Source organism: Myotis lucifugus, unplaced genomic scaffold (assembly GCF_000147115.1).
Source record: "Myotis lucifugus unplaced genomic scaffold, Myoluc2.0 scaffold_136, whole genome shotgun sequence".
Lineage (NCBI taxonomy): Eukaryota > Metazoa > Chordata > Mammalia > Chiroptera > Vespertilionidae > Myotis > Myotis lucifugus.
In genome coordinates, this window is record NW_005871184.1 from 2947984 (window position 1) to 2965099 (window position 17116).

General features: G+C 37.9%; 1 protein-coding gene across 1 annotated transcript in view; it reads right to left on the reverse strand.

Annotated features, from left to right (window-relative positions):
• SLC4A4 (solute carrier family 4 member 4) overlaps positions 1 to 17116 on the reverse strand; it is a 329830-nt gene that overhangs the window by 160860 nt on the left and 151854 nt on the right. The window contains exon 6 of the mRNA XM_006094401.3: positions 12264 to 12443. Coding sequence (XP_006094463.1) covers positions 12264 to 12443 — 180 coding nt within the window. The remainder of the gene's footprint in view (positions 1 to 12263; positions 12444 to 17116) is intronic.

Below are 17116 nucleotides of genomic sequence, written 5' to 3' on the forward strand. Positions count from 1 at the left end.
TCTCAAGCGGGCTGCGGGCTTTAGTGTCAGAAGCAGAAGACAGGAGGAGGAGGAGGACACATGAAGCAGCCACAGCAAGGATGAGGATGGAGCATTAATTAAGAAGAAAAAATACTAAAGCAAATCACACAAACGGGTTAAAGGAGAATAATGACATATTACATTGACACACACCCCCTCCCATGGCCCTGCATCCTTTGATGGAACAAATTCCAACACAGAAGGAAAACATTACATTCAATCATTATAGTTCCCCCGGTACCAGTGGATGATCCGCCCTGCAGTGCTAACACACAAAACATGGATTGGATCCGGAGGAGAGAGTCACATAATGAACACTAATCCAAGATGTAAGATCAAGACTGTTAATAATTTTGCACCACCTGAGCGCACACACAGGGAAGGTCCGCACAGTTCTGTGAAGCACGGGAGCAGGGTGTTGTATTAGTAAGCAGCTTTTTTCTGATCTGCCCAACAGACCCTTCTATGGTTCCTGTGCACCAATGCAGAAAGCAACAGTTCACACTTCCACTTCTGAAATATTGTCCCTGGTGAGTGGTTTGCAATTCTGAACTGGTTTGCAATTTCTTCTACCTAGTGTTTTTCAGCCCTTCCAAAACATAAGACTAGGAATAGCTAAATCAATACCTTAATACAAACCAAGTTAGGAATGCAAATTAGTACTCCTTTTCTGGTGCCCTTTAATATTTGCTTTACTATAACTTTACAATTTGGTGCACCCATGCCAAATCTTAGACCACACCCAAGACAATAATGATGCCGGCTAAATATATAGTATGGTTTTCCTCCAGGTAGTTTTCCTCAACGTCTGCCTGAAGATAGTTTCATTTGGGTCTCATGTTATCTATTCTACTATTCTTATCAAACGCCTCATTCCAAGGCATGCCAAGAAATACGCAACATCATTACCCTTCCAGGAAGGACAATGAGGTTGGAAATATCTAACCTTCACATTCCATACAATTCAACGTGAGAGAGTTTTCCCCCCTTAATAAGAAAGACAGTCACTTAATGATCAAGGCACATTCAACTAAAATAAAAGATTAGGTCATCTATTCACACAAGTATATATACGACAGGGCAGACAAGTAGTCTTCTTAAGGCTATTTATTGGTGACGTGGGAGGTCAAGTTTTAAATGGAATCATTTACATAAGTTAATGTAATTTTATGGCCAAGTTTGGGCATTGGGCACATTATAAAATCTAGAAACATTTTTGTCAATTTATCTGTCTATGTTTAAATGCTGTAAATAAAGCCAGCACTTGTGAGTGGGCCATCTGTGCCAGCACCTGTTTGAGGCAAGTCTGATGTCTTCTCTTTGCAATCTGAAATTTTAATTGTTTCCCATAACTGAACTTCTTTGCAAGTTTTTATTGCACTAAGAAACACGATAAAGGGAAATGAACCAGTTGAGATTATTCCAAAATTGCTTTTGTCAAGAGAGAGGCATTCAGAAACATATATTATCATACTGACCAAGTTTCACCTCCTATTTCTTTGGACAACTGAGTGACCTGCTTCAAGAGCCATTATTCCTGCAGGCTTAGCTAAAGGCAATGAGAGAGGCTAGACAACTGGCAGCCATTGATGTAGGCCCAAGCAAGAACCTACTGAAATTCCAGGTCAGTGAGAACTAACAGAGGTTGGTAATGCAAAGTAAACTCAAAAGAACGCTCTTATTCGTTAGCTTCTAATCAGCATGTAGCTTACTGATGCCATGGCTTGCTCCAAAAGTAAGTAAAAGAAGTCAGCAGCCACTCCAAAATTCAGATGCTAATAACGAACTTTTCTCAGTAGCTTCTCTCTCCTCCACTGAATGTATCAATGTGTTATTTGTTGGGAACTAAAGCTGGAAAGTCCTTCTGCATAGACTATCTCCAATGACACTGAACCTTACCATCAAGAAGACAGTGGAATAGAGCCTGCCACACACCAGGAAAGAACCTGGCTCCAAAGACTTGCATGAAAATGAAACTGCCCATAGAGACTTGGCACCTGTGTTTCGGCAAAGCTGACTGGAGCCCTCTGGCTGCTTACCATCATGAAAACGGGGAGGCTCACAGCATCCGTTACTTACATTGGCAAATTACAACATTTTGATTTGTCAGACCCTATGCATACTTCTGGGCAGAAAGAGGCACAAACTCTATAACCCTTTCATTTTGCTCCTTTTCTCTTCACAATTTTATTCCAAAGATAAAATTTTGAAAGTTGTTCCCAAAGATGGAGCATAACTTTCTATGACTATACCGTGGTAATATGTTATCAAACACCTTTTCCAAATCATGTTTTTATTGTACACTTAAGCTACAAAATAAACAATTTAGCTTTGCTTCTATCTTACATGTTCTGTTTTAAATCACCTTTGCCTGACTTCATGCATGAACAAGGTAGAAATTGGTTTATATGCTTGGGAATTGATAAGGAAAGATATACAGCTATGAAGATTTTTGGATGATGGTTTCCAATATCTAGACCAGTGATGGTGAACTTATGACATGCGTGTCAGAGGTGACACGCGAACTCATTTTTTTGGTTGATTTTTCTTTGTTAAATGGCATTTAAATATATAAAATAAATATCAAAAATATAAGTCTTTGTTTTACTATGGTTTCAAATATCAAAAAATTTCTATATGTGACACAGCACCAGAGTTAAGTTAGGGTTTTTCAAAATGCTGACACGCCGAGCTCAAAAGATTTGCCATCACTGATCTAGACTGTAGAAAAAGATGTTGTGAAGAGGACTTTTTTCTTGATGATTCATGTTTCCCTGGAGAATCAACTTATCTAAAACCATCAATCCCAAATCTGTTCAAGTGAGGAGGGTGTCCCTCATTGAATTATTCAAGTAGACCAAGAATCTACTCCATGAAAATTCTTTTTTAAAGTCTTATTAAGAAGAAAAGAAATTTTACTTATGTTAATGTTTTAGGACTCTTTCAGGATTGCAATGTTGTATGATCAAATGGTTATTGAGCAACTGCTATGCATTTCATACTGTTAGTTAGCCAAGAAAATTTAGCCCAAGAGCATAGCACAATTTCACCTGTGAGCACATGAGACAGGTTATCTACAAATTTCCATTTGGAAAAATCAATAAAGACATCCAACTGCCATGTTTGGTATGTATTCCTACCAGAGCCCTTCAACATCATAGGATCACACAAAGAGACTTCAACTCACTGATGTGTGGGAAATAAATTACACTTCAGGAAGCTCATGACCTGCTATAGTTTCAGTAGCATATTGTTATTAAGCAACTGGGTTCCTCCATTTTGTATGCTTGAACATGTTATCTCACATTTCTGAGCTTCAGGTTTTCATCTACAAATGGAGATAATGATATATACATTAGAACCATCGTAGAGAACAATGCCTGGTATATAATAGGTGCTCAATTAATGGGAGGTGTTGTTATCATTGCTACTAGTACTATTATCATTGATAGAACAATGTCTTCTTTGTTCAACATCCAAAAGGGTGTTGGAAAACCTACTTTAAATTTAAAATGTGATTCTTAAGAAATCAGGTTCACAAACCTGACAAGATCTCCTTTTTGTCCTTTGTATTTGTAATGAAACAGGGGTTGAGTAGAATAAGGCATGCTTAATCATCTTGGAAGACTTTTAGTTCCCCTTTTTTCTTTTGAGAAGACACAGTAAAGAGTCCACAGCGCTCACATCTCATGTCTTTATTTTGCCTTACCTCCTTTTCTCGTGTTTGCCAATCTTTCCTCTACTCCTCTCTACTCTCTTTCATAAAGACTAGGACCTGATCCCAGATCTACTCTTACTTCTATTTGCTCTTAGAACAAGATAAGGTTTAGGAAAACAAGACTTCATATGGGCAGTTCTACCAAGGACCTTAAGCCTTGAGAGAAGATTTATTCAGGGCTAACAGCAGCAAATCAGTGAAGGGCCTGTTACTTTACTTCATCACAGACTTTGGCTATGCAAAACAGACTGGCAATTAGTAACACTTTAAAATATGTTCATTTCATGGTAATATCCTGTTACACATATATTACTTATTGAGAGCTAAAAACTGTCATTGCTCAGACATACCGATCAATTTTCAAACTCTAAATTAAAAATATTATAAAGCTCATGTGTGATACCTCATTATGTATTATTTGGCATCTGTAAAGTTGATAATGAAAGTAACACTGTTTAAAAAGTAAAACTCCAAGAAGGTTTCCCTATATGCAGTAGTGCAGTGGTCGGCAAACTGCGGCTCGCGAGCCACATGCGGCTCTTTGGCCCCTTGAGTGTGGCTCTTCCACAAAATACCGACTTCTGCGCATGGGCCACGAAGTTTCAATCGCACTGTACATGTGCACCCGCATGTGGTATTTTGTGGAAGAGCCCCACTCAAGGGGCCAAAGAGCATCATGTGACTCGTGAGCCACAGTTTGCCGACCACCGCAGTGGAAGAAAAAAAATTGAGAGACACAGAAAATAATAGAATACAAAATAAAGGTGCCAAATTAAAGTTCTGTCCTCAGTTTTAAATCTGAAAGGCACTAAATTTGTCCCTTAAAATCTTTCTGGATAATACCTGTTCCCTACAGTGTACATCATGTGCTAATTAAATACTTTCACAAAGATAGCTTACTCCTGGTTGTATACACGGAATAAGACATTGCTATCTTTATTTTACACATATAAAAACTGAGGCTCAAGAAGGTTATTAAAATTGCTCAAGGGGTGGTGAACACATAACACAATATACAGATGATGTATTATAGAACTGTATGCCTGAAACCTATAAAATTTTATTAACCAATATCACCCTAATTAATTCAATAAAAAATTAAAATAAATTGCTCAAAATCACACTACTACTAAGGATAAGCCCAGGATTAGTGTAGCCTTTGGAAAAGATAATACCATGTCTTCAAGAAGATTATAAAGTAGGCCTTTAATGTCAAAATCTAAATCCTCACTTTTGTGATTATCTCTTAACTCCGTATGCCATAAGCGTCTATAGACACAAACCTCACATATCAACTCTGGTCACCCAATTTTAAAATCAGACTTGTTAGTGACATCTCTGGGTTTGTAAAGGAAATTATGATAACTTAAACTTGTAAATATTCCAGCGCATATGGAAGAAATGGGGATGGCTTCCGTTTTGGATGCGTGACAGTTAACTGGTTAAGCCTGACTCTTCTCTGTCATAAAGAAAACAGACTACCACATACAGGAAGAGAATGACCCATGGAGGAAAATGTATTATTGTTTATTTAAAGATCTGAACATTATAAATCTGGAAGATAGGTCACCTACCTGGGGAAAAGAAAGGAAGATAAAAATGGAGTCTGATGGAAAAAAACAAACAAGAATAGGGTCTGATAAATGAATTAGAAATATAATGATAACTACTGTTTCAGGAAACACTTTCATTCAGGTACTTTTTTAGAAACTTTCCATGGATTGGCTAGTAAATCTAAGGCTGAGAAGAGCTTGGTCATTGGTTTCTGGCCAGGATATTCATTTGTGCTGCACAAATGAATGCAGAATTAGCGTTCTGAACAGAACAGATGGAGGGATGCTGCTAGCTTTTGGAGAGAGCTGATTGTATGCAGAAAGGCACCTGGGAAGATGACTCATCTTAGGTGATGTGGGCCTGTCGATGGATCCATCTCAGAGCTAGAGGAGCATGATGGCCTGCTTCAGTGGAACAGAATCTGAGGGAAGGAAGTAAAGGAAATACCTGCCTCACCCACTGATTCAGGGACCAGGTCTGAATTCAAGGATATGCGGGCAGGGGGGGGGGGTGAGGGAGGCGGGGAGGGAGCACCAAGTAGAACCACCCAGCCAGAGACAATCAAGATAAGCTGGAATCCAGAGCCCAGACAAAAAGCTAAGAGTTTCTAAAGAGACTGAGAAAGCTGCCAAACCTGGCAGTGGTCCCAGCCAGATCCACCACATGCCAGCATCGAGGCAGCTTGATCTGTTATCCAAACCAAAGAGCTTGAAGACACTAATCTCAAATCAGATCCAAAGCAACAACAGCCTAGCTAATCTGACATTTCAATGGGGCCTAGAATTACTATTAACAAAAAGGATGTATTTCTTTCCATTGTTTGTTCTATGTTGTTAACCACTACCCTATGTCACTTTAGGAAATTTAATAGACTTTTAAAACACCTGATGATGTTGTGTGCTTATGTCAGAAACAGCATGTGGTGGACAGCAAGGAAGCAGTATTATGCCTGGCAGATAACATTGAAAAGAGGAATCCAGAGAGATATAAGTGGTGGGAGCAAATGGATCTAATTTCTCAAACTTGACAGGAAAAAAAATAGTGGTGGACTGAAGATAAAGTCAATCAGGAGTAGTCTATATCCCAATAAATAGTCTAGAACCGTGGTCAGCAAACCGCAGCTCGCGAGCCACATGCGGCTTTTGGCCCCTTGAGTGTGGCTCTTCCACAAAATACCACGTGCGGGCGCGCCGGTACAGTGCAATTGAAACTTCGTGGCCCATGCGCAGAAGTCGGTATTTTGTGGAAGAGCCACACTCAAGGGGCCAAAGAGCCACATGGGGCTCGCGAGCTGCGGTTTGCCCAGCCGCAGTTTGCCAACCACTGGCTAGAAGACGCCACATGGCACCAGGAGAAAGCCTGGCGGAAGCAGAGTGAGGTCTAGGAGCTGATTGCCCGCGCCTGGAGCTGCCACCTTTCCTAACTTCTCATCTAAGTCTTAGATTCTCAGTGTGGTTCAGTATTTCCCTGATAGCCATTCAACAAAATGTAAAAGCATTGACAGGGACGGGTATTCTGTAAGAGGACTGTGATGAAAACAGGCTCCTGCCTCTCCCATTGCTGATGACATTACCAAAGGGCAGGGGAAATAAATCAGCACTGTATCCATAAGTGTCTTCCCCAAATAGTAAGCTATAGGGTAAATCTCATTCCAAAAATCACTCTTACAAGAAAATCTTGTGAGATTTTCTTCCTTAATTGTGTTAACATATATATAATTTAATATCATTGGTTGAGTGTTTATTATGTGACAATTACCATTCCAGACATTTTACATATATTAGCTCATTTAATTTTTATTACCTCGGTTTTATAGATATTAAAACTGAGTACTAAATTACTTTAGAATTTTTTACTTAAAAAACAAATGAAATGGGGTCATGAAATTGTATTCAGGAGAAATAAAATTCAAAGTATAGGTCTGATTGGATAACCAAAGTCACTTTCCAGTAAAGTGTATGGTATTCCCCAACCATGAAGGACAAGGAACTGATTTTTATAATAGTTTAGGACAAATTGATGACAGCTTTGCCCACATTTCCACAAAGGCAGTGATCCTGGTTTCTGGTTGATCCTGGTCCTCAAGGCAGGTCTCATTAATCTTTTCTGAGCTTAGACCATACATATCAGAAGTATCCATGTAAATGGTAAGTGGTATTTTTAAAAATCAGATCATCCTATAAACCATGGCTTTTTTAAACAGAATTATCAGGTAGCCTTGTCATAAACACCTTAATATGTATTAATGAATACCAAACCAAAAGTAGGAACTTCCACTTTCTAATAAAAAGCAAACTGAATCCATCCTACTTGATTTATTTATTTATTTATTTATTTATTTATTTTAATCCTCACCCAAGGACATTTTTCCATTGATTTTTAGGGAGAGTGGAAGAGAGAGGGAAAGGCAGAGAGAAACATCAATGTGAGAGAAACACATCGATTGGTTACTCGATTTTTAAATACTACCAAGGAATGTTCCTAGGCTTAAATGTTATTCTTTCCTAGTAAACCATAATAATACAGAACTATCACCTACATGTCTCAGACCAAATTATTAGAACTATATGAAATTACCAACAGTCAACTCTATCTTACCCACAAAAATGGCAATTTCATATAGTTCAACCTGAAACAACAGTGAGAAATAGAGTAGGTAAAGGAAAACCCACCATCAGAGAAATTGATAACCTCATTAATTTCTTCAGTAAACACTAACTCTATAGAAATGCCTCAATTAATATATTGAGAAATTATAGCACTTGCCTAATGTCTCTTACCTGGCAGACACATCTATCACAATTCATAAATGTCTCAGACAAGTAGCAATTTCACAATAATTAACATCTTGGAAGCTGGCCTGATTCTTCCCTAATTTATTACAAATAAAAACGTTTACCTTTTTTTAAAAAAACACTAAGTTGTCTTGAACTCCAAGCCACATTAGGACCTTAAACATGAGAGTTAGTCTTTAGCTACGGATAGACAGTGTTTGGACTGGTAGCGAGTGTAGTGGTAAATATTTGAAAACAGCTCTCAAGCAGGGCAGAAAAACGTACGTGCGTGTGTGGGGGGGGGGGGGGGTAGTAAATTTTACTGATATAAAGGATGTGCAGCACACATATGAATAATAATAAAATACACAATAATCTTGTGTAAATTGCCTGCCTATGCCAGTTGATTCTCATAGAATGCTTGTGTTGATTTTCACCAAACTCTTTTATCTGTAGCCAACTTATAGTGGCAACTGGCAAACAAGCATAGTTCCAGGTTCCATGATGAAAATCCATTATCTTTTATGCTAACAAGCAAGACAAAAGCAAAACAATGAAGACACGTGTCAGACTTCACTCACCTGTCAATAATGTTGGCAACTCCTTTGCTAACCTGGATAATAATAGTTTCTGAATACCAGAAGACTATTTCCTCAATTATTTGTGCTATTCACATTTTAACAGATATTATGGACTGAATATTTGTATCCTCCCCAAATTCACCTGTTGAAATCCTAACCCCCCAATGTCATGATATTAGGAGGTAGGGTCTTTGGGTGGTAAACAAGTCATGAGGGCAGAGCCATCTTGAATGGGATTTAGTGTCCTTATAAGGAAAGACAGGAAAAAGGTCATCTGTCTCGGCCAGGTGAAAATGCAGTGAGAAGGCAGCCATCTACAAGCCAAGAAGAGGGCCCTCAGCAAATACCAAATCGGCAGCACTTTGATCTCAGCCTTCCAAGCCTCCAGAACTGTGAGAAATAAATGCAGTTGGTTAAGCCACCCAGTCTGTGGTGATTTCTTGTAGCAGCCAAGGTGACTAAGGCAACTATGGCCATCATACACTTTCAAGTTGACTCTGCATTATTAACATTTTCTTCATCATTTTTTAAGTCTAGAGACAATCAATCACCAATAAATCTTAGCCCTGATTTGTAGCCTTTGCTGATTCATCTGGTGTGAATACTACCAGTCACTAAATGCAGAGTTGGGAAGAGGTGCACAATAGCATATCATTTTATAGTATTGCTACCATCCAGGCACAGTAGATGTAAAAATCCTCAAGAGCATAGACTATAGCAAAATGCAGTAAAATAAGTAGGAAGCAATAAAGTTTGAGTTTTTATTACCTTCATTTTTAATATAAGTATTTAAGCATATGTTTATATAATTTAATTTTTACTAACAACTGTATATAACAACCAGGTCACAAAATTCCTGATAACTGACTCTTATTAGTAGACAAGAGGTCGCTCCAGTATACCACTATAAAATAAAAAATTTCTGATTCTCCAGTATCTTCATAAATTTCAGCTACTAATTACATTGTTGCTCTTATAACTAAAGTTGACAGTGTCACTGAGTCTATCTTCTAGACTATGATAAGTTTATCTAGGTTTTACATACAGATATCAGAATCTAGTTCTAACTACAATAAATATAAGATTCTGGTTTATTAAAATAGCAGCAAGAGTTCCATAATTCTCTTTTTAGAAATTTATCCTAGGAATATTTCATAACATTAAAAATATTACATAATTAAACCCTAAAATACCAAGGTAACTGTATAAACTTGTAAGTTAAGGGCCTCTAGAAAACCAACAAGTAGCCATCTGTTCATCTGTAAGAGTGTACCACCCTGGAAGCACATGAAATTCATTACCTCAGAATTTCTCAAAGCCAAATCTTGCCTCTGGATATTTAAAAGGAGTTAAGTAACACAACGGTCAATAATAACCTGTTTAAAATGCCCTCCTTGAATCCCATGCTTTAGGGTAAGTGGAGAGCCAGAAAGGAGAAGAACTGCCTGCCCTTCCTATTTGCTTTCTGCCCAGCTATATAGCCCTTCACCAGAGAAAAGGTGAGTGACAAGAGCAATTTCAACTTTCCTCTGAAGTACAAAGACCTACTGATAGGATAAAAGACTGAGTGATGAGTGATATCAACTCATTAGTTACTCCACATCCAAATACTTTCTCCCAAAGCACAAGATGCTGGCCTCCAAGACCCATCTGTTCCTAATTCTACGCTGCCTGCACATCTACGAAAACGAAGATCACACCACACTGGTAGAAGGCACCCTCACTCTGTCATACCCGTTTTCCTCTTCTCTGCAAGTATATCAATATTCTTGCTTCTTTATACTACCACCAACTTCATGACAAAAAAAAATCTCCAAATCATGGAATTTCATTTTATGCCAGAGAAAGAATAATAAATAAAATATGAAAGACAGAATTTATTTTAATTGTCACAATTTTTAAAACACGGGGTGCTTTTAAAATGAAATATATGTGACATCAGTTATAATAATTTCTTCATCCCATACCATTTCCAGCCACTAAACAATGCCTCTCTCCAAAAACACAATTTTTAAAAACCTACAAAAACCAAAACATTTCCAGTCAGCAGTAACATTCCAGGTAATGGCAGGGCCATCAAATTGTAGTAGGAATGTTCTAGATTATCTTATTTCTTTTGTGAATGTTTTTTTATAAGCAGTATTTTTATTTAAATTATTTTATTTGTAACTGATTTTATTTTTGACAAAATAAGCCATTTAATAAAACAACTTTTTATCTGGGTCTGTTTAAGAACTAAACACTCATGAGAAACTACAAGGTTAGAATGGTTAAAAAATATAGCTAATAGTAAGCTTTCTTCCAGACTACCATTCATTTTAATATTTACAATAATGCAATGGTTCAAAAGTTTGCTAATGGAAAGCTTTCTTCCAGACTACCATTCATTTTAATATTCAGTCAGAAATATTAAAATTTCCGGAAACAGAGTGGCTGAGTTAGAATTCAGTTTATACAATTCACTTAGCCCACCTTTTCCGTGACAGCATGTTTTATATTATTCTGAAAATGTAGCAAAGGGCAGTGAATTAGAAGCTCCCTTAGCTACTCATTTCTCTTAATACTAAAAAACGACTGGGGGTAGGATGGGAGAAACCTACTTCTACCGGCTCAATGCTCAGCAACTCTTTCCACCATGCCTTCATTTTTCAGTGCTCCATACAAATTAACTTCTCCCTTCTCAGATTGTATCCAATCATGACATTCATGTGAAACAAACACAATGACACAGAAGACAGACCCCTTACAGAAAACTCTGGTGAATGCAACAGAATATGAATAAGACAGTCTTTCATATTACTATATAATGAGGTTAATGTCCCACCTGGAATCATTATTCTCCTTAGCTATCATTATCATATAACAAAAGAACAGATTGTGTGTTTCAGTAGAAAGATAATAGTGAGCCTTATTTTGATGAATGATCATCTACAGGCTGGATACCAGCTCACATCCCAAGCAAATACTTCACTATAAGAGATCTCAGAGCATTCATGTGTGAGTCTGTCCTAATTCTGACAAACTACCATGTCGAAAGCATACTCCTTGATGTCCTCAATAATCTACACATTCGCTGGAACCAGTTTGGCTCAGTGGACAGAGCGTCGGCCTGCAGACTGAAAGGTGCCAGGTTCCATTCCAGTCAAGGGCATGTACCTGGGTTGTGGGCACATCCCCAGTAGGAGATGTGCAGGAGGCAGCTGATCGATGTTTCTCTCTCATCGATGTTTCTAACTCTCTATCTCTCTCCCTTCCTCTCTGTAAAAAATCAATAAAATATATATATATTTTTAAAATAAAATAATCTACACATTCGCTGATTCATCTCAGTTGTTTCCTCACAACATTATTACCAAACCATCCCAGTCCATCAGAATAGATGTATATGCAGCAAGCAAGGCATCTTGGCATTTGTAGCCTGCAACAGCCACCGAAATCTTTCCAACAGGACTGCAAACCTGCCCAACTGGATAAAAAGTGTCATTATGAAATGTCTGTGGCATATGAACTTGAGCAAAGAAGAAATATGGAGAGGGGGTTTAAACAAAAGATGACAAGCAATGGAGGAAAGGTGAGACTGGTAAAGAGAGCAGCAGACAGCCGGCCCTGCATTACCATTATCAGGGCTGGCAAACATTCTACTTGCACTGGAGACCGTCTTCCCAATGTCAGCCAGGGATCGAAGGTTGGATTTCTTGGTTTGGTGCCGATGCTTCCGGAGCAAAGTGTAGGTCACCTTATCCTTAAGGTCGGGTTTCAAAAGGCCTGTCTCAATCTGATGGTCAACAATCATATCTGATACAAAAACAAAGCAAAACAAAAACAAAACTCAGTCACAAGACCAGGAAGTCCTTTTTTTTACTTTAGAGATGTCATCCTCAAATTTAATATCAATACACTATTTTCCAAATTTCAAACTTCCCACCTTAGGAGAAGGGTAGAGATACAGGTACAGGAATATTGGCATTAGTAAGAGCTATAAATATTCCAGTATTAATTATATTTTTGGAGAGGAAAAATTCTTGTTCATTTTTTTAATCCCACTTAATAGTGAATTCACATTAATCAATTCTTATATGAGTAACACCATAAATCAGCAATTTACATTTTTCAATTAAGAAAAAAAGATAAGATTAGAAAAGTTCATGTACTCTATCATAGCAAGTGTGCCAGCAATATAAATGATATAAAAAACTTAGAGAATATGCAAAATTTAAAGTAGTGACATTACTGATGTTTTAAAATAGTTCCTCAAATTCTTATGTTCTACTCTCTTTATAATGGGACCCAGTAAAGAAAAACAAAGTCTTTCCCCATATCAGGTTATTTGAATACCAATTAATCCAATAAAAACAATTAAACTACAAATTATGCCTTAGTCTTATCTAAAAAGGGATGCCTATTCTTGTTTAGATCCAATATAACCCATTAGTCATTTTAAGATATAACCTGACTACAATTTTCTATGAAATTTTAATATCTTATTCTTACTACAAAAAAATTTAAATTTTTTATTAGTTCATTTTTTAGGAATGGTTTTCACTAGAAAAGATGACTGTGTTTCATAGAAATTGCTCCATGGGTGGCTCTGCTGAAGGACAAGTTTTACTCTAATCATAAATAAGATAGTGACTAGGCTGTAAAGTACGGCAAGGGAAATATAGTCAATAATATCGTGATAACTTTGTATGGTACCAGGTGGGTACTGGAAATATCAGGGGAAACACTTGGTTAATATGACTGTCTAACCACTATCCTGTATACCTGAAACTAATACAAAATAACAGTGAATATAAACTGTAACTTAAAAAAATAAAATTTTTTTAAATTTTCAAAAAATATGAAATCCTTTTTCTCACAAGTCAGCACAAATGTACCCTGGTGCACCCCATCCTAATGTCACATCACAATTCGACATTTCCTCTGTCCAAAGTAGGACTCAGGACAGAGCATCACCGAATCTGTGCAAGACATGCAATGGCAGACGCTACCTCAGCATATGCAGGCAGAGTTTTTGTCCCTGCAGAGAACCAGAACAATGCACCCCATGCCCACCTGTTCAGGTGCATGGGTGCAGCTAGCACATATCAATATTTCCCTTGGGCAAAGTTCTCAGTTTACAAAAATGGAGAAGAAAACAAAGCTCCATACTACTCGGCTGCAAAAAGGGAAGAAAAATGTACCCTTTGCGACAGCATGCATAGAACCAGAGAACATTATGCTAAGTGAACTAAGCCAGTCAGAGAAAGACAAGCACCATATGATTTCACTCATATGTGGAATCTAATGAACAAACTGAACTAACAAGTAAAATAGAGACAGACTCCTAGATAGAGAGCAGGCAGACGGCTCTGGTGTGGGGGAGGGGGGAGAGGGATTGAGCAAAAAAAGAAAAAAAAACCAGAAAGAACTCATGGACACAGACAAGTGTGGTTGACAGGGGGTGAGGGAGGAGATGGAAGAGGGTATTAGGAGTGATAAATGGTGATGGGGGAAAAATAAAATAAAATAAAATAAAATAAAATAAAATAAAATAAAATAAAATTGGCCAGAGCTGTTAGGATAAGAGCATCTACCAAGCGTTCCCAACCTTTTGTAAAGTTAGGAATATTCAAGGGGGTTGGCTGGGGCATGACCGCACCTCTTAGCAGCTCACCTGTACAAAGCAAGCACTCACAGACCGGGCCTCACGGCCTAGCACTAGAAACTAATGATTTACACAGGGTACAATCAACTAGTTGGGAGCCAAACAGAAGCAGAATCCAGATTTTTCCATCATGTGCTTACACAGATGCCGTAAGTGTCACATCACGCTGGACCACTTGGTGGGGAGCCTGGGCAAAGCAGGAAGAGTCTCTCCCATCGGAATTTTTGCTTTGACAATGGCCTTTAGCGCTGAACATTTTTAAGTATGCAAACCATGCTCAACAAACTCTCAGAACTGATTCTGTAATTGCAATGAACCCTCTGCTCCACAGCAAAAGTAATTAGGTGCTACTAAACACAACTCCTCTACTTTCCCTTTAAGTCTTGTTCCATGTGGAAAGTCCAGTTTACAGCGGAACCACAAAAATAAACAAACAGCCCCAGCATATCTGCTGCAAGTGTTATCAAACTCCTACTCTAATGCCAGGGTTGTGGATTAAAGGGTTTCTTATCTACCCTTCCTGGCAGGGCCTCCCTCTATTCTTGCCCTCCCTTGTAATCTCAAACCAAGCCTACATAGGCACAGCCAGCCCTGTTAGTAATGCCTGGAAATCACCAGTTACACAGGTTAAAACATCTGTGCGGCTTATGCCTTTCATTAAGTTTCCATAAAAATGGCCCACCATGCAGGGAACTCTTTGAGCATAAACTACAAAACCGTTCAAGGAAAGTGGGGGCAGTAACATCTCATAGCTACACTGAAATTAAGCCTTCAGTGTCAAAACTCCACAGACGTTACCAATTGGGAAAGAATGTGCCAACCCTACATGATAGCAGAGCTGCAAGGAACCTCAGAGAGCGTCCAGTTCAACCTCCTGTTCCACAGATGAGAAAAGACTGGGCAAGAGAGACTTGTTCACAGACATAGCTAATTACAGGCAAACTACCCCAAAATAAAACCAGGTTTTCTGACTCAGAGTTTAGATTTTCTTCCATATCACACAATACTTCTCTTTATTTGAAAGGAAGCTCTAAACCAGTGATGGCAAACCTATGACACGCGAGTCAGAAGTGACACGCGAATTCATTTTTTCGGTTGATTTTTCTTTTTTAAATGTATATTTAAATATATAAAATAAATATCAAAAATATAAGTGTTTTACTATGGTTGCAAATATAAAAAAATTTCTATATGTGACATGGCACCAGAGTTAAGTTAGGGTTTTTCAAAATGCTGACACGCCGAGCTCAAAAGGTTCACCATCACTGCTCTAAACCAAAAAGAATATTGATACATGCAGAGCTTCTGCAAACCAACAGAAAGATGGCGATGCAACAGAAGAAAAAAAAAAAGCCAAAGGAGACATTCTTAAAGGAAATACAAACACCCAAGACATTAGTTAACTCCAAAACTAACAGGCAATTTAAACAAATTTTACAATGCAACCAATTACAAGGTATCTGTTAATCTACTAACGTGGCAAAATGTAAAAAGCGAATTCCTGATGACATGAAGGATGTGTGCAACAGGCAATTCCATATACCGATGATGAGTGTAGTAACTAGCACAACCTGTCCTGAAGGCCCGCAGCCACATGACAAAACCCTTTAAAATGTTCAAGCCCACTCTAACTGGTTTGGCTCAGTGGACAGAGCATCGGCCTGCGGACTGAAGGGTCCCAGGTTTGATCCCGGTCAAGGGCATGTACCTTGGTTGCGGGCACATCCCCAGTAGGAGGTGTACAGGAGGCAGCTGATAGATGTTTCTCTCTCATCGATGTTTGTAACTCTCTATCCCTCTCCTTTCCTCTCTGTAAAAAAAATAAAATATAAAAAATAAAAATAAAAAAATAATAATAAAATGTTCAAGCCCTTTGAATACGTCACCATTGGAAATCTATATTAAAGAAACAATTTCACAAGAGGACAAAAATGTTCACTTTTTTTTTTTTTAAGCTGAGGTCTGGGGACCCAGTCCTGAGTGACCTTTATTTATTTCGTTTTTATATCTTTTTATTGATTTCAGAGAGGAAAGAGAGGGAGAGATAGGAACATCAACGATGGAGAGAATCATTAATTGGCTGCCACACTGGGGATCGAGCCCACAAGCCAGATGTGTGCCCTGACCGGGAATCAAACTGTGACTTCCTGGATCATAGGTCAACCCTCAACCACTGAGCCACACCAGCTGCATCACTTCTTTTCTTTACAATAAAATCTTAAAGGCAATTCAATGCCCAATAATAGATTTTTAAGTATTTTGCAGCTATTAAAATGATGTTTATATTTCTATTTAATGAGGTGGAAAGAAAATCTGTATTAGGTTTTTGAGTTTAGAAAAAGGCAGATTAAAGTGTAATAGTATGATCCTGTTTTGTAAAATAAATTTCTTATCTGGAAACGTACAGAAAAATTGCAGGAGGACAGCTCTGCAGGATCAGATTTGTGGTATTTTGATTTTTGTGTTATATTTTTCTTGATTGTTTAAAAATGAACATAGATTTGTGATAAAACATAAATATATTACTATTCTGAAAATATAAAAGATGTAAAAGAAAAAAAAAAGCTAACACATCTGCCCACAGCCATAGCTCAGGAATGCCTTTAAATATAAAATGAGAACTCCTAAAATAGAGCTACATTTTCCTAATCCATGTCCCATCATAATAAAATACCTGTAATGACAGTTTTTTTTTTTAGTTAGGAGGGGAGGAAAATACCAATGTACTTGCTTCACATGTGAATGACACTTTAAATGTAGAATTATAATGATAGTAATAATAAAGCTACTAAAATAATCTGCCCTAACTGGTTTGGCTCAG